We start from the raw sequence: 27,766 nt of genomic DNA on the forward strand, positions 1-27,766 counted from the left end.
AGGAACTGCTTGCTTTCTATGTAGTTTTTCCTTTTAATTTACTTGCATGTCTATCTCTCTTACCGATCGTTTGGTACATGGGATGAGATAAATAACAAATTTTCATGTGATTGTTTTATCGTACTTTCTGCATAAGCTAATCTTAAATTTAATTTCAAGATTATTATCTTTTATTGCAGGTACTAAATGATCTTTACTAAATCAAGATATACTAATCAAAATTTCAACATCTAAATAACTAATTACATTTATATGAATTCTAAATGTAATTATACCTATGATATTCAGTAAAATTTTTTTATAAATATCAACTGTCAGTTAAAAATAAATTTGATAAAACCTAAAATACAATATTAAAAATTTGGATTTCAAAGGTATTCAATATCAACCCTATCATGCCCATCTAGGAGAATGGTTTTTCTTAATGGATTGTTTGTAAATTGGCCCAAAATCCCCATCTTTTTTGGTTTTCTATTTGGTGTGATTAAATTCAAATTTGCATCGAAAAATTTTATATTAAAAGTAAAACGCTCCCTAAAAAAAGTAATTTCGTAACTAAAAAACTTGAAGATGAAATCTCTTAATTAAAAATAAATAAGTATTTACCACTCCGTCAAACCTTTATAACACCAAAGACCACAAAATTGAAAAAATTATCAGTAAGCGGGAAGCACGTGAGCAAAGTTTTATATGAGAAGCCACGTATACCCCTTACCCCCACCCCCCACCACATGTAACATAGACAAATTCAAAGCTTGTCACTATCACTTAGTTATTATGATGAACTGCAACAACATTTACTAGCAATTTTTTTGAATGTGATCTCTCTAGTTTCTGTTTTTTTGTTCAAAATCCAAAACCCCTTGTCTAAAATCTTAAGAAAAAAGTAACCCCAAATGTGGCCAGCTTTAGTTGCAGCAGCAGCAGCAGGATCTGGTTTTTTAGCCAAGAAAATCCTTAACCAAAATGCCACTGAACCCATCTCTGGTTCCACTGAAAGTGACAGCAAATGTGATAAACTCAATGACCCTGAAGAGTTTATGACTTCCTTTCAACATAAAGATTCAATCTTTACTAGTATTTGTGATAAACCCTTTAACCCACAAGGGCATAAAGATTCAATCTTTATCAGTACTTTTGATAAACACTTTGATCCAGAAGGGACTAACACTCCCTTTCAGCATAAAGATTCAAACTTTATATGTAATCTTGGCTATAGCATTCAAGAAAAGAGTGAGGGGTTCTCTGATGGGTCAATTTTTAGGTTTTCAAGTGCTTGTGATTCTGAAATGGGGTTTAGGAATTTGAGGAAGAAAAATGTGGAAGGTTCTAGAAAGACCAAAGGGAATGTGATGGAGTGGAAGGGAAAAAGTGGTGGGAAATGTGGAAATGTGAGGAGTGGTGAGAAGGAATTGTTTAGGTTGGATGAGAGGAAGAGAGGAAATGGGAAGAGATTTTATGTTTGTTTAAAGAAGAGGAGAACTAATAAAGTTCCTTCAGGGAAATGTGATTCTTGTGCTTCCAAAGGTAAGATTTCTAAAATATTATATATATATTGTACTCTTTTTTTTTGTCACTTTAATTCAATAGTATGCTTTGGTAGGGACTGTGTTTCAATTTAACTGTGGATCACAATTTCTCCTTTAGCTAATGTTGCTCTCAAGTCCACTATCTTTTGTTCATAGAAACATCATGACACTCAAATTTTGAATGTGCTGGTTGATATTAGTGTTGATTTATGGAATGCAAGTAGAAAATTAGACTTGCATAGGTATGGAGTCGCCTTTGTTAGGGAGCGCTTTAAAATATTATATACAATATGATGATAATCATGCATTTTGATACATTAACTGATTTTGATACATTAACCGGACACCTTATTTTTTTCCGTTAAATAGCTCGGTTAACTGCTGGTGGACTCAAAACTACTTTTCACCTGATTGTGGAGTTAGGCAGTAAGATGCCAGATCCCCATAAATGTAAAGCTCCAAAACATCAGCTCTCTCATGATGAGAGCAAAACAATATCTTGTCAAACATTTCTATGTTTCAACTTATACCAATGAAAGTGTGGAACAAGTATGCATCCATTTGGATCTGCTTTCGGGATTTTCAGATTGCTAATTGATTGAGAGCCTTATACTGTTTAGGTCTTTTGGTAATTGTTACAGAAACTGTTGTGTTAATAAAAGAAGGATATCTTAGGGTGTGTTGGTACGAAGGAAAATGTTTTCTTTTAAAATAAGCAGTCTGCGTACTTATCTTTTTGTGTTTGGTAAGTAAGCAAATATATCATCACAAGTCATTTTTATGTAATCTAGGCAAACAATATGGCGGATGGGGTGAGGGGTGGTAGGGATGGGAGCTATGGGGGAAGAGTGGGGATGAGTGCATTGAAGGGTGGGAACGAGACAATTAGTATAGAATGCCACTTATGGAACTGTCTTTCATCACTGTATTTACTTTCTCTGGTCAGCTGGTATCCTGTCATTGCTCGATGCAAGCTACTTCAACAACATCACACCCGGTGTGTTTCCACAAGTGAGATGTACATAGACCTTACCCCTACCTTTGAGGGGTAGAGAGGTTGTTTCCAATAGATTCTCGGCTCAAGAAAAAACATTATACATAACAAGGTCGGAAAATACAACAATAAAGAAGCTGAGATGAAAATATCATTGAAAAGAAGAACATTGACGTCGGAAATAGTTATGAAGATCACTGTAAAAGAAACAACAGTTCTAAATAAGCTCGATGCATACTACTACCAGCTTATTGGTCGGACTTAATGACGTGAAAGAATAGTTACTCTTCCTGTTTAGTTCTAAATTTTCTATTTGTGCATGTTACTTTGATAGTCTTATTGGAGTGAATATTATCTCTTATATTAAGTTGCTCCAAGTAGGTGAACCGTGAACCTATATATCATTTGCTGCCCTATGCATTTTTTTAGATTCCCTTGCTTAATGTGCTTTACGCCGTCCAGGGAATTCGTTTTTTGGTTATGGACTCGGAATTGGAATGATGTGCATGATGTCAGCTGGGAAATCTGAAATCAATAGGCTTAACACTACCATGGATGAAACTGCAAAAGCTGTAGAGGAATTAAAAGCTGAACTTTCTAGGAAAAAAGTTGCACATAACCTGTGTGCTTCGAAGAATGAAGTCGACATGGATGAAAAGAATAATAGAGAATGTAGAATACATGTGATTGCTGAGAATAACAATGAGAACACGAATATTTATAGAGCACTAGATCTCCAAGTGGCCGAGGAAGGTGAATGTGCTAGCAGTGTCATTACAGAAGAGCCACAACCTGAGGTTATGGAAATGGATCAGCTGGAAGCTGAGCTCGAATCCGAGTTACTAAAGCTTCCATGGTGTGCTACAGAAGTTATGGATTTGAATGGAGGAAGAGATCCTTGTCAGGTGAGCTCATTGTGTAATAAATTTCCTCTATATGATCTTGACTACCCTGCATCTCTTTTCCATCTCTCTGTGTTTTCACTACAATTTGGTAGTTTCCCAACTTCTTTATAATTTACCTATATTTGTTAATGAGTACATCTTCGTTGGGTCCATTCAAAACGAATTCTATTAAGAAACTTTCCAGCATCATCTTGATGCAAGTAATATGTTGTTATACACAAATCAATACTAATGCCTCGATCCAGAAAGAGTGATGAGATATGAATTATAACGGTTCCTTAAGTTTCTACTTAAAATTTACATGTTCAGAAATTATTCCAAGTCATAATTCATTAACATAAAAAGTGTAAAAATTGTTTGAGAAAATCATAGTCAAAGGGTAATTTTTGACTAACCAAATTGTGATAGGGTCAGATAAACAGTAATTTTTTTACTTATCAAGTAGTAACTTAGTAGGTGTTTGGACTAAAACGATGTGATATCTGGAAAGAGTAGTATTTGCAATTGGTTAACTCCAAATAGATATCAATTCATTATGTTATTCCTGTTAAGAGGTACCATAAATTTGGATAAAAATAGTCACATAAGCACAAACAAAAATCGGAAGTTGTTCTTAGGTTAGGTTGTTTGGACTTTTTCTAACTAGAAATGGTTAGACAGCCCCTCATGGCTATGATAAATCCATTTTCCTTTTTGGATTCTCATCTGCTGTCGGGTACCTGCATTGGGGCCGTATTAAATCTCGATTGGTGCCGGGAAGTCCCAATCCGCTCCCTAACAAGGATGAATCCATGTAAGTAACAGCAAATCAAGTGGGATTTCTTCTCTTACACTTCTAAAGTTGATTATCACTCTCATAATGGCCTAAATATCTTAATAGAATATAATTGCAACTATAGATGGGCGTGCTGGTACTTTTCTTATAGCATTAGGAATATTTGTGTTTGCACTTTTTGAGGTTAGTAGTAAAGTTAATGGAACATTTTGTTCTCTGATTTAGACCTATCATTGGAACTCTAACATCTAATCAATTAGCTAATTGCAGAACAAGCAAATGTCGATAACACAAGATTTTCCATCTTCTAGTTCCGCTTCACAAACTAATGTTTTACTATTGGCTTTTGCTGCACAGGATGAGTTTCTGGAGAAGGAATTTAACCAAGCTGATGACCGCAATGCAGAAACTTATCTATGCAATGGAGTATTGCCATCTGAACTGGATCAAAAGCTTTGTCATCTGCTCATTGAACAACAAGAAGGCCAGATAGTGGAGTTAGAGTCTGAGCTTCGCCAAACTCATTCGAAACTCCACGAGAAAGAAGCTGAGCTCCAAGCGCTCAAGGATTGTGTCCGACGTCTTACTGAATTTTCCCTAGGTAATGCTTCAGGTATCACTACTTCTCTTTCGTGCCAAAGCATAATAAGTACTAACTAGTGCCCCTCGTAAATCTTTGTTTATACTTGTTTTAAGGAATATCCCTTATGATTAATTAATCAAATAATTTCTTGGATATGCCAAACGTTAAACGACATATCGAAGGAGTATAAAGAAAACAACTATAGGAACAACTATGTCTCGATTCTAAATTAGTTGAGGTCGACTCTCTCTATCCTAAAGCAGAAAAGCAAGGAACAGAAAGTTCCAAGTTTTGGCTTTAGCATCACACTATACTGCTATGTTTGCTTAGACTCTTCAAATCTGTCAACGAGCACGTGTCGGATCTTCCAAAAGTAGTGCATTTTGGAGGATCCGACACCGTGGCGGCTATATTCTTGGAGAAACCTAGCAACATAGCTATATTGTCAACTATGTCCCCAACGCTTGAACTTCATTTTTCTTTTTGGGAATTATGATATTTTTAATGATTTCTGAGGAGTTTCTCCAGATGAAGAGACTGATGGCAAAATGGAAGATGAGATCATTGTTGGTGGGGATCAAGAGAAGAAAATTGAACCTGAAGTAGGGAAATCAATAATTGGGATGAAAAGATCAATGATCTTTTGAGTATTATTAAGTACTAACAAATGAAAAGTCGATAAAGTTGTCTCCGTGTGATCGTGTAAGCAGTCACTAATGTTTGCATTATGTTAGGTTGTCTACATTGTACCTCTTGAGGTGCGATCCTTCTCAGGCCTTGCTAATATAAGATGTTTTGTGCATCGAACTATCTGTAAATTAAATATGATGGTTCACAAAGATGAAACTGTTGGATTGTTACCTTAGTGAAGAAAATATATTTAATAGTACAATCACCTCATAACTTTATTTTCTAGAATCTGTGGGCCTTTTTTGGTATAACATCACAATGACAATAAAGTTGCAGAAAAAGGGAAAAAAGGAAAAAGTTTGAAAAGATGGAAATTACTATGAGTAATACTGTAGTAGTTACTGTATAAGCACTGTGTTTTTGTAGTCTTTTCATCATAATATTGAACTATACTATAAATTATAATTCCTTATGTCTTGATATGACACATTTATATTTGATATGACACATTTATATTTAAAGGTGAGAGTTTCAAGCTCGATTTCTAGTAGCACATGCTTCACTCAGAGAGGGTGAGGAAAGCTACGTATTTGGCTTTTGCACGCTTTTGAGGCTTACGTTTTTTTTTAAATTTCGTGTCCAGTCGAATATTTGAATAATTTTATTTTGTAAATTGATTGGTTTTCTTGTGTCCACAATAGGATGATTCTTGATTGACTTGTTACACCCTCTTTTATTGTCCTCTTGGGTCAAGCATTTTTCTTGATTGCCATAAGGATTTCTGAAATAATAGTTGACTTTTTGTTTTCTTGTATTGGTATTTTATATTTTATTATTCTACTGACAATAATGTTTTTATAATATAAATAATAGAAATAAAAAGTACTGAATTTGCATGTGCATTTAGAGAAGTTGGTCTCCAAGCAATGGTGGTAAATTTAAATTTTCCCCTCTTTGCTCTTTTTTGAAAATCAAATTACTAGAGAATTTTTTCCTTTTTATATTGTGAAGGATAAAATAATGTCTAACTTATATATATATATATATATATATATATATATATATATATATATATATATATATAAAATAACTATGCAATGTGATAATATGGTTAAATAAATCAAGAAGAAATTAATATTTGCATTATTGTTAGTTTTTTTTTTTTAAAAAAAAAAAGGTATTTACACCATAGGAAAAAATAAGGAAAATGATAAACAAAAAAGACAACTACCCTAAATTTCTAGAATCATTGTGATTTATTATGATGGAACTTTTACCTTAAATTATCATGAAATAATTTTCATAATTTGTCATGAAATAATTGTCATAAATTGTTAAGGTTTTGTTAGATTGCAATAATTGTTAAATTATAGGAGTTTGCTTAGAGTAGTGTAATAAACTAACTTCCACCTATGTTTAGTTTATTTCAACTTTCAATATCAATGTTGTTGATTAGTTATGTGAAAAAACGATGATAAATGTGAAAGTTAAGTAGTTGAATTATAACAATAGAGCGTGGCGGAACGATGAAATCTTTCGACTTTCAAGTAGAGGTTTCAGATTTAAATCAGGAAAATTAAGAAATTCCTACTATAAACAACTTATCTCCTTGAATAATAACAAATTAATAGGGTTCACTAAGTTAATGAATATTAGAACCATAGGTCTAGGGTTCAATCTCTAGGAATCGAGGAACTATTAGTACAAATCTAAATTGATCGGGTTGGTAAATTTTAAATACTTGAACTAGAGATTTATGATTCAAACCCTGTGAATCAAGAAACTTCTCATAGGAAGCATTTTCCCTTAAAGTCTACGTAATGCTAATCAAAATTAGTTGGATCGGTGAATTTCAAATGATAGAATCAACAATTTAGAGATCAAATCCTAAAAAATGAGAAACTCTTAAAAGGGATCGGAGTGGTTACTCCTTAAATGAATCCTACATAATATAAATCTGAATTAATCAGGTCATGAAAATATGATTATTAAACAATTGGTTGAATTACTCTTAGGGCCTAGTTTGGTAAATTTAGTTAGGTATATATTTACATGATAATTGGTATTACATAGAAACTTGAAAGGAAGGAAAAATCATTCTCCTTTGATGAAATTTTTGTTTATAAGTCACATTAATTTAAATTCATGTCACGTAAAATTTCATTTTAAAAAAAATGTTTTCTTTAAAAAATATTATTACAAGACTCAAATTCTAGATTTTTTTTCATTCCCTCACAAAATATAAATTTGTGAAAGGGAAAAAGATTATAAGAAATTGCCAAAACCAAGAAAATTTGTGGTGAAAAAAAGTATAAAGCCAAAAGAAATGATACAAAGCTACAATTAAAAAATCTACTTGTCTCATTCAGCCATCCGTGCACAACTTTTAATATTTCTTTTTTGGTTTTTTACTCGGAGAGAGTACTATTCGAATTGAAGTCTGATTAAATATAAATTTTATTAAAAAATTTCGTATGAAAGGGTAAAACTCCCTCTAACAAAAATGAATTTGTAATCTAAAAAGATTTAAATTTAAAATTTCTAATTAAAGATCATAAAAATACTTATCACTCGATCATAATTTTTATGGACCAAAACTTTTGATATTACTTGTACGATACAACAATAAATTTTGCACCAAACCCCACCACCTCAAAATCATTTTGTTCTATTACATACAATATATAAGTAAAAATCACAAGAAATCACCGAGAGTATTTTTTGATAAGGTAGTTAATATTTTTTCTTATTTTTAATCAAAAATCTCAAGGTTCTGATATAATCGAAAGCGAATATAATGTCTTAATATCGAGTTTGTTTGAACCAATATTTTTGAAACTCTTCGTAAATTTATTTGAAGTATTTCACTAATTAGTGCTCTATTTAAACTATTCTTGTTTGTGTCAATATTGCCATAAAAAATGATCGTACCAAAAATGAATGAGTCGAAATGAAGTGACTCAATAAAAAGATAATTAATCAAAGTGATCAACTATGTTGAAAAGTTACTTACCATGAAATGGATTGAATCTAAATAGGTTAACTAATGTATCATAATTCAAATTATTCAATTCCCATCAATTTTTGTACTATTTAATATGTTTGCTTCTTGTTATATATAAAAAATAAAAGCCTTTGAATTCAATCAGGTCAAAATAAGCTTAATTATATAATATACAAGTTATTAACTAATTAAAACTAAATAAATTATATTTTCATGAGTAATTATATCTAATATAAATGTTAGCTATACGTGTTAACTTTTTTTTTTCAACAATAAAAATAAAGCAAAGAAAGTAAAATATGAAAAGTCAAACCTTCATCAATCGAGTTACTAAAATTCTCACACGCCTAACAATCAACACATAACTTAGCTCCATCACCTTTTTGATTTGCGCATTACATAATCTATTTTTTTAAAACGACACACTCGACAACATAATCTAAATTTTTTCTTTCGTTTAAAAAAAGATGATTTAATTTGACTTGGAACGGAATTTAAGAAAAGAAAGAAAAAATTTTAATCTTGTGGTTCTAAATTAAAATTTTATCAAATGCATCAAAATGCATTTTAATCTTATGGTCTTAAATATGTTACGTGAAAAGTTAAAGTTAAAGTGTTACCAAAAAAAGAAATGAATCATTCTTTTTTAAAAGAAACTAGGCAAAAAACATAAACAGGTTTCTAAACTTGTTGGTTTTTTTTCCTCGGGTATCTCAACTATGTTATTTTCCTATTGAATCATTGAACCACCCATAATTTGTTCCTTTTAAACAAACATTGTTGGCTGATGCGGAATTAGATTTTGTGAGGGGTATTGGTAGATGACATATATTTTGTTCCAAAACTCATTGGTTCAATTGATAATGAAAATTGTTCGAGAATAATTGTGTTTTACTTGAAGTCATTTGAACACAATAGAAAACAAATGAGATTCACAAGAGTTTTTCTTCATTCTTTCAATCAAAATCATTGCAATACAAACACAACTGAAGGCTTTCACAATAGAAAAGCTGATCAAAATCAATCAACAGTGTATTATAGGCGGTTCAATAAGTCAATAGAAAAATGACGTAATTAAAGTACCTGAGAAGAAAAAATCAAACAAATTTAACTTCGAACACCAAATATGTAAAGTAAAAGAAAATAACTAGAAGAGATATAATCACCATACCATATAAAAACTAGAAAGAAACATATCAAAGTAACAAAACCACACCTTCTCTATCTTCTCCATTACTCCAACAAACAAAGCTAAAACCAGAAGAAGAAAAAAAATCATAAGAAGATGAAAAGTTTATTTTCAAAACCCATTTCAAGTCCAGGTAGAACAGAAAAATTTCCTCCGCCATTAATGAGATTCTTAAGAAGCAACGTCGGAAGCAAAAGCAACAGAGCAAGAGCACGAGCTAGCCCTATGTTTCTGCGCAAAAACAAAAACAACATCGCCATTGAAAAAACTCAAGAACCTTCTTCCCCAAAAGTCACTTGTATAGGTCAAGTCCGTGTTCGCAGATCCTCGAATAAAACCACGAAAAAACGAAAACGTATAGAACAGAAGAAAACCCAGAAGAAATGCTGTAAATTACAGTTACACAAACCCATTTCAAATTTGAAGAAATGGGTGTGTTGTTTTCCGTTTGGGTATTGTGTAAAACAAGTCGAATCAGCTCAAAAGGTTACCATCGACGCACAAATCATCGCAATTTCTGAATCAGAAAAAAATAAAGATGATTACGCTGGGTGTAACGTCAATCCACCGGTAAATGCATTGATTTTGACTCGATGTAGATCAGCACCATATAGATCTTCATCATTAGCTAGTAAATTTTGGGGTTCTCCATTGAACAATAAAAATCCCCAAAAAAATAATATTCGAGAACCGGAGGAGGAGGAAGAAGAACCTCAACCTCCTCCTCCTTCGGTTCTCGAAAAATGGGATTCAGGATCGAGAAAAAGCCATGGAAATGAAGAAATGCAGAGCTCCATTAATGGAGAAAGTAGTAAAGGTTGTGTTCATCCATTACTTCTTACAAGATGTAAATCAGAACCATCAACAACAGGTGAAAGGCTTAATCCAACAAGGTTTAGTGATACTAATCCTCTAAGTTGATTTTTTTTTTTTTTTTTGAATTTTTCATATTATTATTATTGCAATATACTTGTACTATTTTTGTTTACAAGAAATATAACTAAAACTTGTTTTTATTGTACTTTAATTTTTTAAAAATAATTTTTCAAATATTGTAACTAAAATGTTTTTTTTTTTTTTTGGTACTATGCTTTTTTTTCCTCTGCTATGCTCAGCTCAGCCCATTCCTCAAGGGATTTTTTTTTTAAAAAAAAATATTTTTTGTGGGGTGGGAGTTGGGGGGTGGGGGTGGGGGGATGAGGGTGGTGGATACATTTTTATATTTACCAACAATTTTTGTATTTTGTCTACTTTTTCTTTTCTTATTTTATTCATTTCAAAATAATTGTCATGTTTTATTTATCGAGAGTTTCTTTAAAATTAGATTCATATAGAGTATTGCGATACAATACGAATATGGTGTATATAAGAGAAATATGAGATCGAAATTAAGAAGTGTTTGCATTTTTTTCAAATGAGTATATTTACCTTCCACCTTTGTATCACCCAAAATAGAAAGAATCAAGAGGCTCGATTTGACTTGTACGATCGCTAATGTAAATCGAGGAGTTGAGTCTAAACTGGTGAATCAAAATTACTCGGGGAATTGAGTCTAAACATTTTTAGTGATTGGTCTTTAGGGTTAACTTAAACATTAATAAAATAAATAAAAAGTATTATACATATTAATATGATTCAAAATATATATTGTAATATCAACTAAAATTCATGTAATTTTGTTTTGAAAAATAAAATATGATAAGTATTTTGAGACGGAACTAATATTTTATTATGGGTGTGTAGTGTGTTAGGGTGAAGTGTGAACTTAATTTTAAAATCATCTTTGGATGCTCTGACTTTCAGAAATTTATTTAAATTTGTGGAGTAAAGAATTTTAAGTATTTATTATCCATCTTGAAGATTCAAAGATTCCACCAACCTCATATATTATAATTTTTTTCTTTTGTATTCTAGTGATCTTACAATTAAATAAATCTTGTAAATGTATATTAAAAATATTATCTATAATAGTAGCATTTGAATTAATTTACATTTGATCTATTATTCTATCGAATCTTTGCTACGTCTAATCTCGATATATATACACGTTAAGCAAAGGCGGGTCCATATGATTTAGTGAGGGTGTACATAAATTCGTTAGCTTCGAAAAAATCATGTCTATATATATATATATATATATATATATATATATATATATATATATTTAACTTAAAAAACTGACGGAAAGTATGATAATTAACGGTGCATCATGAAGAGCGTAGGAGTGCCCTTGTGTTGCTGATACAATTAGATAGTAAAATCACACGTAAGATCAGGATATGAATCTAACTAGTGCTTATTTTATTTTATTTAAATTTAGCTTAGAGCTTATATTGATATATCCGAAGTCTTCAAAACTTGAGCTCTGTCACAAAATTTATTTTAGGGATCTTAATATTTTTAGTCAGTTGATTAAAAGACTAATTAATTCACTTAATTATAATTATTAGTAGCCTCATCAAATATTCACTCAACAATAATGACATGCCACTATAATATTATAAAGTGAAATATTGACGGATGAAGTGTAAGCAGACTTTATCCTTACAAAATAAATATATTACTTTAAATAAATTTTTGATTCGTAAGAAATCTAGTATGAAGAATCCAGAAAAGATTATAATAGAAGTACGAGACATAACATATAAAACAAAAATTTGTATGAAAATGATAACTACGACAAAATAATATGATAATCAAAGTATAAATTATAACAAAAATCAAATGCAATGAAAAAAGATGACAAAATAACATATTGCTATCTATTAATCTTCTATCATAATTCATATCCTCTCGAACTATCATCAATATATATTGTGTTAAAATATATGTATATAATCAATATATCATATAATATAAAAATCTCTTTTGTTTGACAAAATTTTAATATTAAATGCATTGATATTCTGTTTCCATTGACTCCAAAATACTGGATCTGCTTCAAAGTAGTAGTAGGGGCCTAGTTGGTTTATTTGTTTTTTAATTCTTTCTACAAATATACCAATAAAGTTGGGACATTAGTTGGGTTTATTCTAGAATTTTGTTTTTACACCAAACTTAGATATTCAAAGTGTATTTTGGGACAATAGAAATATATGTAAATTATGGAAGTTTAGTCCTTTATTTTTTTTAAAAAAAAAGACAGTTAATTATTGCAAAAATAATTTTTTATAAAAATATTATAGGCCATTGTGCATGAAGTTATGAATATCTCTATATTAAAAGAGGAAAATATTTTCAACTACATATATTGTTTTTTTCATTTAGTCCAAGATGTGATTTGGAGAGAGTTTTAGCTAAGTTTATAAGATGATTAAATTAATTTTTAAATGTTTTTTTTAAATTTATGATCAGTATACTTGATAAGTATCAAAAGTATTTTATAAGTCATATAATTGGCTATTCTGAATTATAATTTTATTATTTATAAGCACTTTTTTAGTTTAAATATTTTACGATTTTTTCCCTAGAATTTTTTTGTAATCTTAAAGTACTTTTCCTATGTCCCAAAAGGAGATGGTTAGATCAATTATGTTATTTGAAGCAGAGTATTGACTAATAAGAATTATTATGTTCAGAAGATGAAAGTTACGGAATTGAGGAATGAAATATATATGTGTGCACCCTATGAGATATAGGATCATGAATCATGATATTCGAGACAAATTAAGGGTGACAAAGTGAGGGACCGGAACTAAAATGGTTTGGATATGTGAAGAGAAGATAGTTAGTGACAAGTTGCAGAGGGTGGATTTTAGGAGAGATAAAGTGAGACCGAAGAAGTATTGATGGTGAATGGTGATTAGAAATAACATGACACATCTTCAGTTTATCGAGGACACGACCTTAATAAGAAAAAATATGAAGATTGCGAATTAAGGCAGAGGACAGAGTTAGTTGTTAGTCGAAACACTGTCTTGCTTTTCGATGGGATAAGCTTGATGGCCATACTAGTATTAATGGTATTATTCTCGTAATTTTTTTGTTCTTTAGTTTTTGTTATTATATCTACCATATTTATTCTTTGATTATCGTATTATTTAGTTTTGTTATTGTTCCTCTCTTTCCTTACTAACTATCCCGATTCCTACACTTTTGTATTATTTTTTTTAGAAAAAAATACCTTAAAATTTGTTTATTTAAATCGGAAGTCGATCTAAAATAATTTTTTCATCTTTTTAATATTCAGATAATATCTATATATGCCTGCGCTATCCTCTTCGGACCCTACATTTGCTTAAGTTTAGGAAGTTGGCACGTGAATGTGTACAATGACAACACAAACATAAAAGCCTTATATGAGTAAAATAAAAATAAATGCATGTCATGCAATCACACATTTGTACAAAATATTTTTGGAATTTTCTTGGTGTCCATTAGTTTTGAAAATTTTAAGATATGAATAGAAAATGATTAAAAGTCATTCTTTTTAAATCTAAACAAATCTATTTGCCATCTATCGAAACAAACTTTAAAATTATAAGAAAGTTTAAAGTTAATGAAGTGAAGTTTGTGCTTTGTAAGTTATAAATCGGAAATGAGAATTCATATAACCAATTTATTCGCGATTAGCCTCTTACGAATTCAAATTCACAATTTATTTTTGTTGGGCCGTTGGTTAAGGCCTATGAGAAAATTTGAGTTGGAAGGGGAAAGAAAATATTTGACAATTTATTATTGAACTTCTTCTAATCCAAAAGTCCAACTTGCTCCCAACCAGAGTAATATAAAAATTGTATATAATAGCAAACTAATAACCTAAAATAAAGAGAATAGCTAGAGCTTGATTTAATCATGCTCCATAGAAAATGTTTGCAAAAAAATTGTCAGACGCCTCTCTCCCAAATATCTCGCTCGCCACCCTCTCCAATCTCTCGCTTACTTCCTCATTTTATACAAACATAAGTGTATAAAAATTGTTTCTAATTGTATAAAGCAGAGAAAATTGTATAAATACATATATTTTTGTTCCTCTCTCTCCCCTCTTCCAGATCTCGCTCGCCACTCTCAGCTTTCTCACTTATACAAACAGAAGCGAAATGTATAATTATGTTTTTGTTTGTATAAAACGTGAGAAAATTTTATATACACATGCAAGTACATATATTTTCGTCCTATACAGTTATAATTATACAATAAATATACTCCCCTGCCCAATTTCTTTTGTCCTTCTCTCTTTCTCATTTTATACAATTCTCAAATTGTATCTAGTTTCTCTCTTTCTCGTTTTATACAATTCGATTCAATAGCATATTCCTTGTCAAGTCTCTTTTGTCTTTCTCTCTTTCTCATTTTATACAAATTCAAATTGTATATAATCGTTCTATACACTTATAAAAATACAATTCATTTTATACATTTCGTTTTTATACAATTTTCTATCCAAATGTCTTTCTCTTTCTTGTTTTATACACTTCGTTTTATACAATTTACTTCAACTGTATATGTATAGCGAATTATACAGTTTCTATGTTTGCTATGGAGCACTATTATACAAACTTTGCTATAGCATATAAATATAAATTTTTTATTTGCTATATGTGAAAGTTGCCCTATGATATATTAGGAAAAATATTAAACAAGTTGAAATTACTTTTTTTTTTTTTTGGTTTCAGTTGAAATTAAATTACTTTAGCAATTTCCAATAGAAGAAAAGGCTCACATATTTATTTTAATAGTAGTATATATAAGCATACTAATATGACTAAAATATATTGAGTATGAAGTATGAAAATTTCATCAATTTAGACGCCGATTATATCTTATTCTAAAAGCTTTTTAAATTACAATTATTTTGAATTTTTCAGAACTCACAGATATATAGCTCCTTTATCTGATACATAACAAATGATGCGTAAATTATATATCAGTTATACATAAGTTATGTATAATATACATAACTATGTCATTTTGTTTTGACAAAAGAAAAACTGGTGACAAATTTATTGAAATCGGAGGGATAATATGTTTGATAATTTACCAAACTTTCACTATTTTTAATAAAATTAAACCTCAAAACTATCATTATTATTGAAAAATTTCAATATATTTTATTAGTTGAGCTTAGGATATACATGAAATTTAAGGACATTGTCTACATCATACAGAGAAGAATTGGACCATAAATATTAAATACAGAAGGCATTAGCTGTTTCTCATTAATGGACTTAATTAACCATTAATATGAGCATGCCAGTCTAGCAAATATGCATAGCACAAAAAAATAAAAATAAAATTATAATTTTAAAAAAATGAGACTTAAAAGAAAAAAAGGGTTTTTAGTATTGAGCTAAACTAACTCAATTATACTTTTTAATATAATATAATAGTATCTATTTTTATCACGTTCATATAATATTTTTAAAAGTACTTTTTTTACATTATTAAAGGATATCGTTTCATTTACTTTATTTATAGCTCTTTTCATTTCAACTATCAATATAATACTTTGTTTGTACACTTTCAAATTAAGTTTCATATGATAATAGTTATTGAATTAAACCTTTTAAAAATACTCTTAATATGATATGATGTTATCTACTTTAATTTATATCAAGTTTGCGAGCTTTTTCTCGAAAGATTTCTCATTATTAAGATTTTGTGTATCTATACACCTTATCTATAACAGTTCCTTTAATTTTCATGGTTGCTCGTGATGAATAATTATGATCACTATAATTGAAATTTTCGTAACGAATAATCTTGAATATCTGATAAAAGAATCATGTTTATGATGAACTCGAAATTTAAAATTTATAAGTCTATTATAAATCATCTGATTTATTGGTTCACAATTAATACATATATAAATTATAAGTCAAATTTTACTCAATTTTAGAATAACTTATATTACTCTTTGTAAAATAAAAATAAGTTCCTATTTATAAACCTTAAAAACAAAAAATAAAATGAATTATATTTAATTAAATTGGTCAAAATAGATCATTGACTAGCATGGAACTTTCTGTAATAATGTATGTGGACTTCAATCTTTCTCAATAGTTCATCCTTGTCCACTATTTTCATAGGCAAAAAATAAAAATAAATAAATAAAAACCAAGAAATCAACAAGTGTATATAATACATTTAATAATTATATGAAAAAGATTGCTATTAATTATTTTAATCAATATATACAAATCCATCCAGCCATTTGCCTTACATGAATTTGGTCCCCAAAATGATGTCTACAAAATAAATGTCCACTTTATTTATCGATGGAGTCAAAATTTTAATTTTATAATTTTTATTATTTTAAATACTTATTTATGAAGTAAGTGTAGGTAAATATATTCATAATTGTAAATAATCGTAAATCTTTAAAGATGTAATGTATTATTTGAATTTACATCTTAACATATTCATCGAAGAGAAAATATTACCGAATAATTTCCTGTTATTTTCTTTTCATTTTTAGAACGAAAAATCAATAATTTGATCTGATAAAATAAAATGAAGAAATTCTATTCATTTCACTTGGACTTTCGATGATGCTAAACCATGTATTGTTCTTGAGACCTAGGATGAATCTCATAAAATCATATTAGGCTATAATTACATGATAGTCTTGTCTAAGTACAAAAAAAATCATTAGTCATGTCTTAAATCTTATTAATTAATCCCTTAAATCGCCTTCACATTTTATTTAAAATCTTGGGAGTTTTTCTTTTGGGAGATTTATATGATTTGGAGAGAGATTAATTATTTGAACAAGTAACAAGCATGTACAAACAAATTAGTAGATATTACAAATATTTTTGCTTGTATCTTTTATATTATAAATAATAATATTTATCATCCATCAATTGTAAAAATCAATAATTAACAGTGACCATACTGATTTTTTAAATATGTCGGTAAATTTTATACTTGAATTATGATTTATTTTAATTGAGCATTTGAACAGATGATAAAGCATTTTTGTCAGATATTTTTAACCTTGGAAAAACTTTTCAAAGTGTTCTCAATCATCGATTATATAGTTAAGTTAACCACTTAAAATATATCATTACCTCATAATCATAGGTACAGTCAAGATAAAGAGTTTTGTGGTCTAAATTTTTGGACATACGAGAAAATATTTTCGAACCCAAAATTAAACATTAGTGTGGAAAGAATTTCCATGGAACCTTCCGTATTATTGAGTTGTGAATCAATTTTTTAAGAGGTTTACAAATTAATATACGCATATATATATATATAATTTCCAATACAAATACAATATCTATTAAAACACTATTGAGTTCGTCCGAACCCACAAACTCCCACTTAGCTCCCTCTCTGCTCACAACGGCCTCAACCAACCAATATCACCTGTAGTCACCACCTCACGACCATCAGTGACGATTACCAACGATACTAACTATCTTCGGAGTATGTTTAATCAAATAAATAATCTTTACAATATCTTTAAATTAAAAAAATATCTTTAATATCTTTATAATGGATATAATATTTAATTAAACATTGTTATACTTTTAAAATTATACTTTATTAATTTAAATAACATAAACTATACACATTTAATAATGAGAAAACTAGCAAAAATCATAATCTTTTCATATTTAGAAAAAACATATCCTACCATCCAAATTCAAGAAGTATTCAAAATATAAAACCTCACTATTAAAGGATCAAATCAAACTTTTACATACATTCAAATGTTAGGACAAAGACAATAATTATAATTTCACATCTTGTGCAGTGCATTAAATTTTTCCAACCACAAAATGCACAAAAAATAAAAATAAAAAGCATAGTAAAGGGTGCCAATCTAATCTATCTTAAGAAAAATAAAGAATAATAAAGACAAACTCCCCATAATTATTTTTTCCAACAAAGGTCCAAATACATCAATTTAAAACAAACAATTATGTTTTGCCATCAAACAATATGTAATGTCAATTGTTATTAGAAAACGACGATTTCATATAACATGCTTTGGTCTTAATATTTTAATCAACAATTTCATAAAAATTACCAAAAAGAATTTATTTATGACACCTTAAATAAATGGTCAATATATAAATCACAATCTTAATTGAAATGTCGAAATAATTTTTTTATGAAATTATTTGAAGGAATGACAATAATCTTTGAATTATTTTTGTCCATATATCAGACATAAATGATGGACATAATTTAACTTTTTTTCAAACTATAATCTTAATTAAGTTATGTGATTTCTTGAATTAAGTTTCTATAAACTCAATTTAAGTGATGATACATATAACTTAATGGCGTTTTTATTTGATTTCTTAAATTATTTGTCTATCAAATTCAAAATTATTAGAGACAAGAAAATAAATAAAAATGTACATAAGGGACAATGAGAAAAATATATATATTGTTTTTAGTTGTGTAAGATCAACCAAAGAACCAAATAAAAATATTTGCTGAGTTGATTGAGTAGATAATAATCTTTCAAATGACAGTTTAAAATTCGAAATCTTCAACATACTTTCTTGATTGAATTTGTCGCATGAATTTATTTAATATAATTCATCTTCAATATGTAATTTATATGATATCAAATTAAAAAAAAGAAAATTTAACTCATCTAATCGCCTACGTCAAAAATTTAAAAAAAAAAGAAAAGCCAAGGGGTCTCTTAAATGGAATGCCCCATTCTACGACATTTACAATAATACAACACATGGCACTGTCCTAATATTTTGTATGGAAAAACAAATAAAACAAAAATAATACTTTGAATTAGTTATTTTTGTTAGGTACACTTTCAATTTACAATTTTCTGATTTGTCCTTTCAAATATTAAGTGACCACATAAATATTTATCATAGGGTACTATTTCTGATAGATATACAAAATTTTCACATGATTTTTTAATGGAATTTATAAAGGACGTTATCATATTTTAGATTATTTTACAAATTGTCTTAAATATATAATTAATATAGCTATAATAAATTGATATATTCAATATATAATATACACATATTGATTATATACATATTATGCATGGACTATATTGACTATTTTTTTTTCTTGAGGGATACAAAGTTTTGAGGTTTCAAACCTAATAACTTTAGCTCACATATTATATTTATGTTATAAATTTATTATACTACGTTTCAAGTATATATTGAGTCACACTGAATCGATATATATTGAGTCGTACTGAATCGATTTTTTGAAATTCATATTGATACCTATTCTAATATCCTATGCGATCGCTTCCTTAACGGTTAAATTGGTATTAAATTTATCAGAGCGAAAATTGGACTGAATTCGCATGTCAACTTTATTAAGCGCTGCTTCACTAATTATTACTTTTAAAATTCCCGAGTTAGACTTTTATTTCGAAAGTTTATGAGGTATGGAGTGTCGTATGCGGAACGAATTTAAGTCAATTAAGACTACTTTATAAATATTGAATATTGAATGAGAAATACTAGTTATTTCAAAGCTCACGAGGTATATATTTTTCTATTGATAAAAGACAAACTTGTTATAATTATTTTAAGAATTTTTTTACAAAATATAGTAAATTAATTATATAAAGTTAAGGGGGTGGGGGTGGGGTGGGGTGGGGTGGGAGGTTATGGTACACACTACATAAATGTTCCTATCCAAACACATCTACATCATGACCTTGTAAATTATTGCTGTGTGGATGGTGAGTGTTTCCATTGCCAAAAACTTGTGAACTTAAATCTACTCATCATGTGCTATTCTCTACTTATTCATGCTTCTTTCATGATCTATTTTTTTTTCCCCCAATGAGTACTTATAATAATTCTCATTAGCAAATTTCATCACTCTTTTAGCATAAAATAAAACATATATATACATTCTTGATCAAGATCTTGATCTTTACCATGAAGCTTAAGTGTAGCTTCATTGTCATCTTCTTCCTTCTCCTCCTCGCCTCGCCTTCCTCAGGTTTGTACTTATTCAGATGCGGAACTAGAATGAGTTTCGTGAGTTTAACTGCATGTTTCGTTATTTTTTAGTTTGAATATGTATCGATTAACACTACTTTTAAAATTACTATAGTATACTCTCTAAATCCTAAATTCGTCTATGTTTGTATACTTGAAGTTTATGAGATATGCTTAGTTACATGCTTACTATAATTGATAATAGAAGAAAAAGGAACTTTATATATATGTGTAAAAATAATTATATTTTTTTTCCTTTTCTACAATAAGAATAATTATATATATAATTATCACAAGTAGGTAGGTTTAGGAATAGAAGGTACTTTTTTTCTCACCAAATTCATAGCTTACCAAATTAATTGCGACATGGATGGAGCACTAAAAACAATTGAAAAAAAAAAGGGTCCATGTTGTTGGTTATAAAATTAAATAAATTTTCAAAATTTATCGTGTTGACTTACCACGTTTAAATTCTGATTCTGCTACTTAATTAAGCTACATCTATCTTGATATTTATGAACCATTCTTGATTATTTTTTTTTAAATAATTTTTTTGCTTACTATAATTTCACTTTAATTTTGTTTTTTATAGGAAAAATGGATTTATCAAAAGTGAATGCCTCAGAAATTTATGAAATTGATTATAGAGGACCAGAAACTCATACTAAAATGCCTCCACAAAGAGTAGGAAGACATAATAATCATCATCGAGGCACGTTGTTTCATCCCAATGCTACTAAGCCTGGAAAAAATGTAAGAAAACTTTATTCTTGAATATTTTAGTGTACTATATTTTTGTATTATCGAAATTAGACTTAATATTTTATTCGTTTTAGATTTGATTGTATCGTAGCTCTATAATTTGAAATGTTATTAATCGTTGAAGTATAGTTTAGTATTTTAAAGGGGAACTTTAGGATAAAGATAACATATTAGGATAAAGATAACGTTATTTTATAGTAATTTACATATAGCTCAAAAATTTAAACTGTGAAGATGATAATTAATGCTTGTGTTAAGGGAGTAGAGTGTTACATGGCTACATCATATCCGTTGGGGTGTGGACTTTTATATGCTTTATCCATCGAGTTTTTCCTTTTTATGTAATTAGAGTTGTTTAGTATTGTAAAGACGGAATTTGTAAGGAATAATAAAATTATTTTTGTGTGATTTATATATAAGTCGTAAATTTAAATTATAAAAGTAACAATTAATGCTTTTTCAGAATGATATATAAGTCGTTATATCACCCTTTGTTCGGAGTTCCTTTGACTTTGCATGAATATATGCATGATATTTCATGCATCAAACTGCTTTCTTTTTTATGTTATTAGTACAATTTAGTATTTTAAAAAACTTTCGAGGAACAATAAAATTACTTTTGTATAATTTATATATAAATCATGAATTTAAATTGTGGAATTGATAATTAATAGGTATTAGATTACTACAATACACTTTGTCTTCATTGGCCTTCAACGATATTTTATGTATCGAATCGTCTTTTTTATCTTTTTAGTGTAGTTAGATATTATGTGATAACATATTAGTTATAATTTTTTCTTATATTATTTTTTTATTCTGCAGGGGAAGAAAAACCATGGATGATGTAGTAATAGTTTAATATAATTATAATTAATGGTGTGATTTTTAGATTTATATGGGCAAAGAGTGTGTGTCCTTATTTTTATGAAGCAATCGAAAATATATATGTTTGAACTTCTTTATTATATAGTTTACTTTCATGTAATAATATAGAGTATGTAATTAATTTCCAAATGCTTTGAGATTGATTTTACTTTTATATTATGATATATATATCTACTAAAGTTTGTGTCTTAATAAATGCAATTTATTCTTTATGAATCCATAAAATAATTATACTATTCAGTTTAGCTTTTAATATGATATTCGTTCATTTTTTTATTAGAAATATCGAGTTTAAATTTTGAAATTAGAAAATAATTTAGTAAGGAATTTTTCTTATAAAAATACAATATTGAAATGAAATATAATATTTTTTTCCAAAAAATAATATAAGAAAATATTATCCTTTCGGGACAAAAAAACAAATGATGTATTATGCATTTGCAAGTGTCGGTTCTTCCCTAAAATCTCTTATCTTCAAATAATGTAACATTTTGTCTGATAATTATTAAAAAAAATAAAAATAATTAAAATTAATGATTTACAAATTTAAATTATTTTAGACGAACTAAAAAATGTATTTCACAAAATCAAAACAATCAAGAAAATAATTCTCACGTCACAAGTGGTATGACAAATAACAAAGCTATAAATTCGAAATTTATAAATTTAAAAATTTGACTTAGACGTTAAATTAACAAAGTGAATGGGGATTTTTCAAGAAAAATGAATGGTGTTTGTTGAACTACGTGTTTAATAGAACATGGAATTACAATTAATTTGTGAGATTTCCAAAATTAAATGTTCAAAATTAAATCTTAAACTTAATAAGTTATTTTTTCTAATAAACAATTTCTTAACACATAATTTTCAGAATCAGTTAGACTTGTGAGTTAACTAATGATAAAAAAAATGACCTTAGAATAAAATTTTAATAAGAGATCTTAAATATATATACATATTTATTATTTTTAATTCAAAAATTTTGATGAACATTAGTACACCAAATATATCGTAATAATAAGAATTTTTGAGAACATTAATACATTTTAAGAAAATTATTAAATTAATACTTATTAAAATTATGAAAATTTACTTGTTAATTAAGAGGAAAAAATTTGGTATTTGATTAAGGAAAAAGAGGAAGAAAGTTAGTAGACGTGAGAGCAAAGTTAATTATAAATTTAATTCGTTCATACTCTTTTTAGATTCATTAAAAGTTCTTTTTTTTTTAAAAAAATAAAACAGAATGAACTTAACACGATGAATCTAAATTATTCAAATTAAGATTTAAAAACCAAATACACTTAATGCGATGAATCTAAATAATTAAGAATTTGAGTTCGATTAAGTGCATACAAATGAGGTCTAAGTGCCTATTTGTATACACCCAAAATAGAGAGAATAAATATCAGCTAAATTCCGATTAAACGACATATTTATATATTATGCCTAATTCAATAAACTATATTTTTATTTATTTTGTGATACAAAACGAGTTTTCTTAGACTATGAACAAAATATCAGAAATATATTTTAACAAAACTAAGGTCTTATTACTTTTGAATTCATTTTTATTTTGTAATTTTATACATCATTTGATTTACATGGTACAGGCCGTGGTTCTACTATGTGAGAGATGTTTGAATACTATGTAAGTCAAAAAAATGCACAAAGTTACCAAAAAAATGAATTCGAATTAATAAAGTTTTAATTTAATTAAAATATATCTCTAGATTTTCAATGATAATTTAGAGATAGTTATGTTATATCTCTTTTATTTTTATCAAATTTAACATAAGATAAAATGATACTTATTTTGGGACGAAAATCGAATATATATTAAGGTGTTGACTAATTAAGAAAACTTAGCAGTATTGACAAAGGACCAATTCCACACGTATTTACACAGCATTATACATAGCACAAATTTCTTCACCAATCTTTCAAAATTCCTCAAAAATCTTCTTGATTTCATCAAAATCCCAATGGCAAATACCGATGAATCGAACCCACTTTTACCCAATCAACAATCTGAGGTGAAAGATGAGAAGAAACCCAATAAACCCATTTCTTCAACAACCCCAGTTCCACCGTTTCCGGCGGATCCGGTGAAGCCTTTATCAGCCGTTGTTCCGATGGGATGGACAGTTGAAGGGGTCCCCATGGGTCATGGAGTTGTCGTTGATCCGATTATGAATAGGGCTCAGTGGGATTCTGGACTTTGTGCTTGTTTTGGAAGGACTGATGAGTTCTGCAGCAGTGATATTGAAGTTTGTGAGTATTTTTCATGATTTTTTTTTTTATGTTTTTGATTGAGGTGTAGTTGATTGATTGTTTATCGAACTTTATGCTGTGATTGAATTAAATGTCTGTATTTTCTTGTTTTTAATTAGTCGTAGCTACCCAAATTAGTTCACTACTGAGGTTCAATTGATTGATTGGTTATTCAGATTTTATGCTATAATGGATTAAATGTTTGTGGATTGAAATTTGTGGGATGATCTTTGCTTTGTTAACCTCAGCGAGGTTTAGGATTGGGGTATAGTTGATTGATTGGATCATATCTCTATTTTTGTTTATCAAAATTCGTGGATTGATCTTTTTTTAAAATTAAACTTAGCTATCTAGTTCGTGGATCGAACATAAATGATCAGGCTTAGAAATCTAGTTCAGATGTTGAATTCTAATCTCTACAAAGGTTCAGCCTTTTGCTAAAATCAACTATTGGTTCTTGTGAGTGTGTTCATTGAGTTATGAGCACATATGCTCCTTAATGTTAATGGAAAAAGAACTAGCAAGCAAATGTATGGTCATAGATGATAATTGTAGCTGGGGAATTGTATTTTCCTTTGACAACTAGGATGTTGGAGTTTGTTGCCAAAAAAAAAAAAAGGTAGCCCAGTGGCCAAAGATCCCGTGTTCAGGTAGTGCCCAAGGAAGGGTCGTACCCAATTCCCTTCTCTTAATTTACTTTTGCTTCTTTTGATGACCTGATCAAGTGAGGAAATAGCTATGCTGAGATGGAAGTAGCTGGAACACTTTATCTTTAGATTGTGTTTGCTTGAATCATGTTTGTTCTTCAAGAAATAATGTCTATTTTCCGCAAATGCATCTGCTAGATCAACATTCGAAGTTATATTAATTTTCTAGTCATATGCATATTGCACAAACATCTAACTAACATTTTAAATGATGTTTATAGATAATTGATGTCAACAAACAGTATTTTCAAGGTATTAATCAGTGTAATGTAATTGAGTAGTTTGCATCCACTACCAAATCTACAAAGGCAGGACCATTAGCAAGATGCGCACATGCTCGTTTCTATGTGTCTCCCGTGCTTTACTGAATTAATTCTACTTTTGCTAGTTCTTTTGTCTGATTGCTATATTTCTGCAATATGGTTTTCCTGTTGATGTTCCAGACTTACTTCCCTTTCCGGGATCAAAAGTTTTCCTGGTTTCTCCTTAATTTGTTTTTATTTATCATACTGATCTGATAAATGACCATCATGTCTCTGCAGGTTTACTAGGTAGCATGGCCCCATGCGTGCTCTACGGGAGCAATGCTGAGAGACTTGGTTCTGCTCCAGGGACTTTTGCCAATCACTGCTTGCCTTACACTGGCCTCTTCCTAATTGGACAATCCTTCTTTGGCTCGAACTGTGTGGCACCTTGCTTTACATATCCCAGTCGTACAGCTATCCGCCGGAAGTTCAATCTTGAGGTAGGTTGTCTGTCTAAAAATTTTACCCTTCTGAAGATGATTTACTTAAGCTCATTCTATGTTATGATCCACTGATTCATTTCTACTTTCAGTGTATGTGTTTCTTCTTTCCAATGCTCTGCTTCATATCTTCCTCCTCTTTTATATATATTTTCCGCATCAAAGTGAAAAATCTATTTTTGGAAAGTCCTATGTGGATTTTGCTCACTGTAATCTAACCCTGGCCCAAGCTCATAACTGTTGGTCCGGTACGAGTGTATAAGTTTGTTGTAAAAAATACTTTCTAACAGGTAGTTCAGCAGTAAGAGTTTTGTGGTAGTGACTTTAAAAGATAAAGTGGTGCACATATCTTTCTAAAAATTGGTATAGTGGTTCACACTTTCTTATAAAAAAATGTGAAGTGGTTTACACATCCTTATTAAAAAAATGGTAAAGTGGTCCACACATTCTTATAGAATATGTAAAGTGGTTCAGACAAGGTTCAATCATATCAATTAACTGGCAACATGACCTAAGATTTGGTCAATTCTCTCTATTTAACTTTTCATTTGGATTTATCTATCTATTTGGTTAGGATCGGGACTTGATACTTGATCAGTAAATCTTGAACTTTTTTCGTATAAGGATAGAGATTTGCAGGGATTTATCGCAAAAAAGTAAAATAGATAAAAGAAGGTAGAGCTTTGAAGAAAACTTTTCTGCTTGTGACTTATCAAAAAGAAAAAGAAGAGAATTCAACAACATACGAGTGTAATCCCATGAGTAGGGGAGGGGGGGGGGGTCTAGGGAAGGTAATGTGTATGCCTACTTAACCCCTATTCTGTCAAGTTCGTCCAGATGGTTGTAGTCGCAGTTCTATAAGTTTTATCCCAGTTAGAGTTTGTAAATCCAAATTTGTATCATCTACAGGGGAGCTGTGAGGCGTTCAACAGGTCTAGTGGGTGCTGCGGGAGCTTTATTGAGGACGAGGTGCAACGCGAGCAATGTGAGTCAGTTTGTGACTTTGCAACTCATTTCTTCTGCCACCCTTGTGCTCTTTGCCAAGAAGGTCGTGAGCTTCGTCGTAGGCTTCCTCATCCTGGCTTTAAGGCCCAACAAGTGCTCGTTATGATCCCCCCTAACGAGCAAACCATGGGCCGCTAAGCAAGATTATTTCGATGAGGAGTCCAAGCCATTTCCTTCTTGGTTTGATTTGTATCCATTTTCTTAAAGCTTCTGAATGCTCGACTTTTTTTTATAGTTTTGCCAGTTATGTAAAACTTGAAGACCTATATGTGTTGTGTTTATAATGTGTATGTGCATAAAAGACATGGATTCTGCTAATAATATATGGGCTTAAGTTATATGCGGCCCCTTGAAGTTGTCCGCATATTTCACTTAGACACCTTAAGTTAGACTTGTACCTATTGAACGCTTGAACCTTAAGAAATATATACCTATTTAACACAAAATGACAATCAGTTAAAACATTAAGATGCGTGTATTTCAAACGTTGGCACACAGTAAACATACCAATTAAATGATGACACGTGGCATTAAAATCCAATTTTTAAAAAATATTATTGAAATAATCCAAAATGTTTTTTTAAAGAAAATAATTTTTTTCTTTTGAATTACCCCCCTACCATGCGTCTTCTTCTTCAAAAATCATAGTCGCTCTTCCATTGATCAACGCCGATGCCGGCCACGACAAGCCAGTAAACCATCATCTGACCTCTTCCTTCTCCATTGATCAACTCACATTTTTTTTCCTCCATCGAATCTTACTCCTTTCATCAACGTCGGTAATACACCATCCACCCAAGCTAAATATCTATTCTTTTTCATTTTAAAATCATCAAAACCTTCAATTTATTGCATTTATCTTTTTTCCATCT

General features: G+C 29.4%; 3 protein-coding genes and 1 non-coding gene across 5 annotated transcripts; all 4 read left to right on the forward strand.

The window, feature by feature from the left end:
• Positions 1–735: 735 nt before the first annotated feature.
• On the forward strand, positions 736–5,678 carry LOC101247361 (uncharacterized). Of its 2 annotated transcripts, none has more exons than XM_004246873.5 (4): positions 736–1,527; positions 2,986–3,428; positions 4,561–4,804; positions 5,315–5,678. In XM_004246873.5, exons 1-4 carry the CDS (start codon positions 897–899, stop codon positions 5,431–5,433), a joined length of 1,437 nt encoding a protein of 478 aa, XP_004246921.2. In that variant the 5' UTR covers positions 736–896; the 3' UTR covers positions 5,434–5,678. The 2 variants fall into 2 exon arrangements, with proteins under 2 accessions (XP_004246921.2, XP_010326009.2); XM_010327707.4 differs by having other exon boundaries at positions 767–1,527; positions 4,561–4,816.
• A 2,650-nt stretch (positions 5,679–8,328) lies between these two features.
• LOC104649089 (uncharacterized) lies at positions 8,329–10,630 on the forward strand. The gene has a single exon (XM_010327706.4). It carries the CDS (start codon positions 9,706–9,708, stop codon positions 10,528–10,530), a length of 825 nt encoding a protein of 274 aa, XP_010326008.2. The 5' UTR covers positions 8,329–9,705; the 3' UTR covers positions 10,531–10,630.
• Positions 10,631–20,173: 9,543 nt separating this feature from the next.
• On the forward strand, positions 20,174–22,359 carry LOC101252623 (uncharacterized). The gene is made up of 3 exons (XR_011211671.1): positions 20,174–20,514; positions 21,106–21,266; positions 22,101–22,359. It is a non-coding gene; the product is annotated as an uncharacterized protein (transcript).
• Positions 22,360–23,913: 1,554 nt separating this feature from the next.
• LOC101252323 (cell number regulator 8) lies at positions 23,914–27,230 on the forward strand. The gene is made up of 3 exons (XM_004246628.5): positions 23,914–24,437; positions 25,687–25,889; positions 26,799–27,230. Exons 1-3 carry the CDS (start codon positions 24,149–24,151, stop codon positions 27,030–27,032), a joined length of 726 nt encoding a protein of 241 aa, XP_004246676.2. The 5' UTR covers positions 23,914–24,148; the 3' UTR covers positions 27,033–27,230.
• The last annotated feature ends 536 nt before the right edge of the window (positions 27,231–27,766 follow it).

The sequence above is a fragment of the Solanum lycopersicum genome, chromosome 9 (genome assembly GCF_036512215.1).
Source record: "Solanum lycopersicum chromosome 9, SLM_r2.1".
NCBI classification, from domain to species: Eukaryota; Viridiplantae; Streptophyta; class Magnoliopsida; order Solanales; family Solanaceae; genus Solanum; species Solanum lycopersicum.

Bases quoted from the DNA above. Each gene is read 5' to 3' on its own strand.
- LOC101247361 (XM_010327707.4), top strand. From the start codon at position 897: ATGTGGCCAGCTTTAGTTGCAGCAGCAGCAGCAGGATCTGGTTTTTTA. The intron at 3,429-4,560 runs GTGAGCTCATTG...TTTGCTGCACAG, and splicing joins GAGGAAGAGATCCTTGTCAG to GATGAGTTTCTGGAGAAGGA. The intron at 4,817-5,314 runs GTATCACTACTT...GAGTTTCTCCAG, and splicing joins TTCCCTAGGTAATGCTTCAG to ATGAAGAGACTGATGGCAAA.
- LOC104649089 (XM_010327706.4), top strand. From the start codon at position 9,706: ATGAAAAGTTTATTTTCAAAACCCATTTCAAGTCCAGGTAGAACAGAA.
- LOC101252323 (XM_004246628.5), top strand. From the start codon at position 24,149: ATGGCAAATACCGATGAATCGAACCCACTTTTACCCAATCAACAATCT. The intron at 24,438-25,686 runs GTGAGTATTTTT...ATGTCTCTGCAG, and splicing joins CAGCAGTGATATTGAAGTTT to GTTTACTAGGTAGCATGGCC. The intron at 25,890-26,798 runs GTAGGTTGTCTG...TATCATCTACAG, and splicing joins GCCGGAAGTTCAATCTTGAG to GGGAGCTGTGAGGCGTTCAA.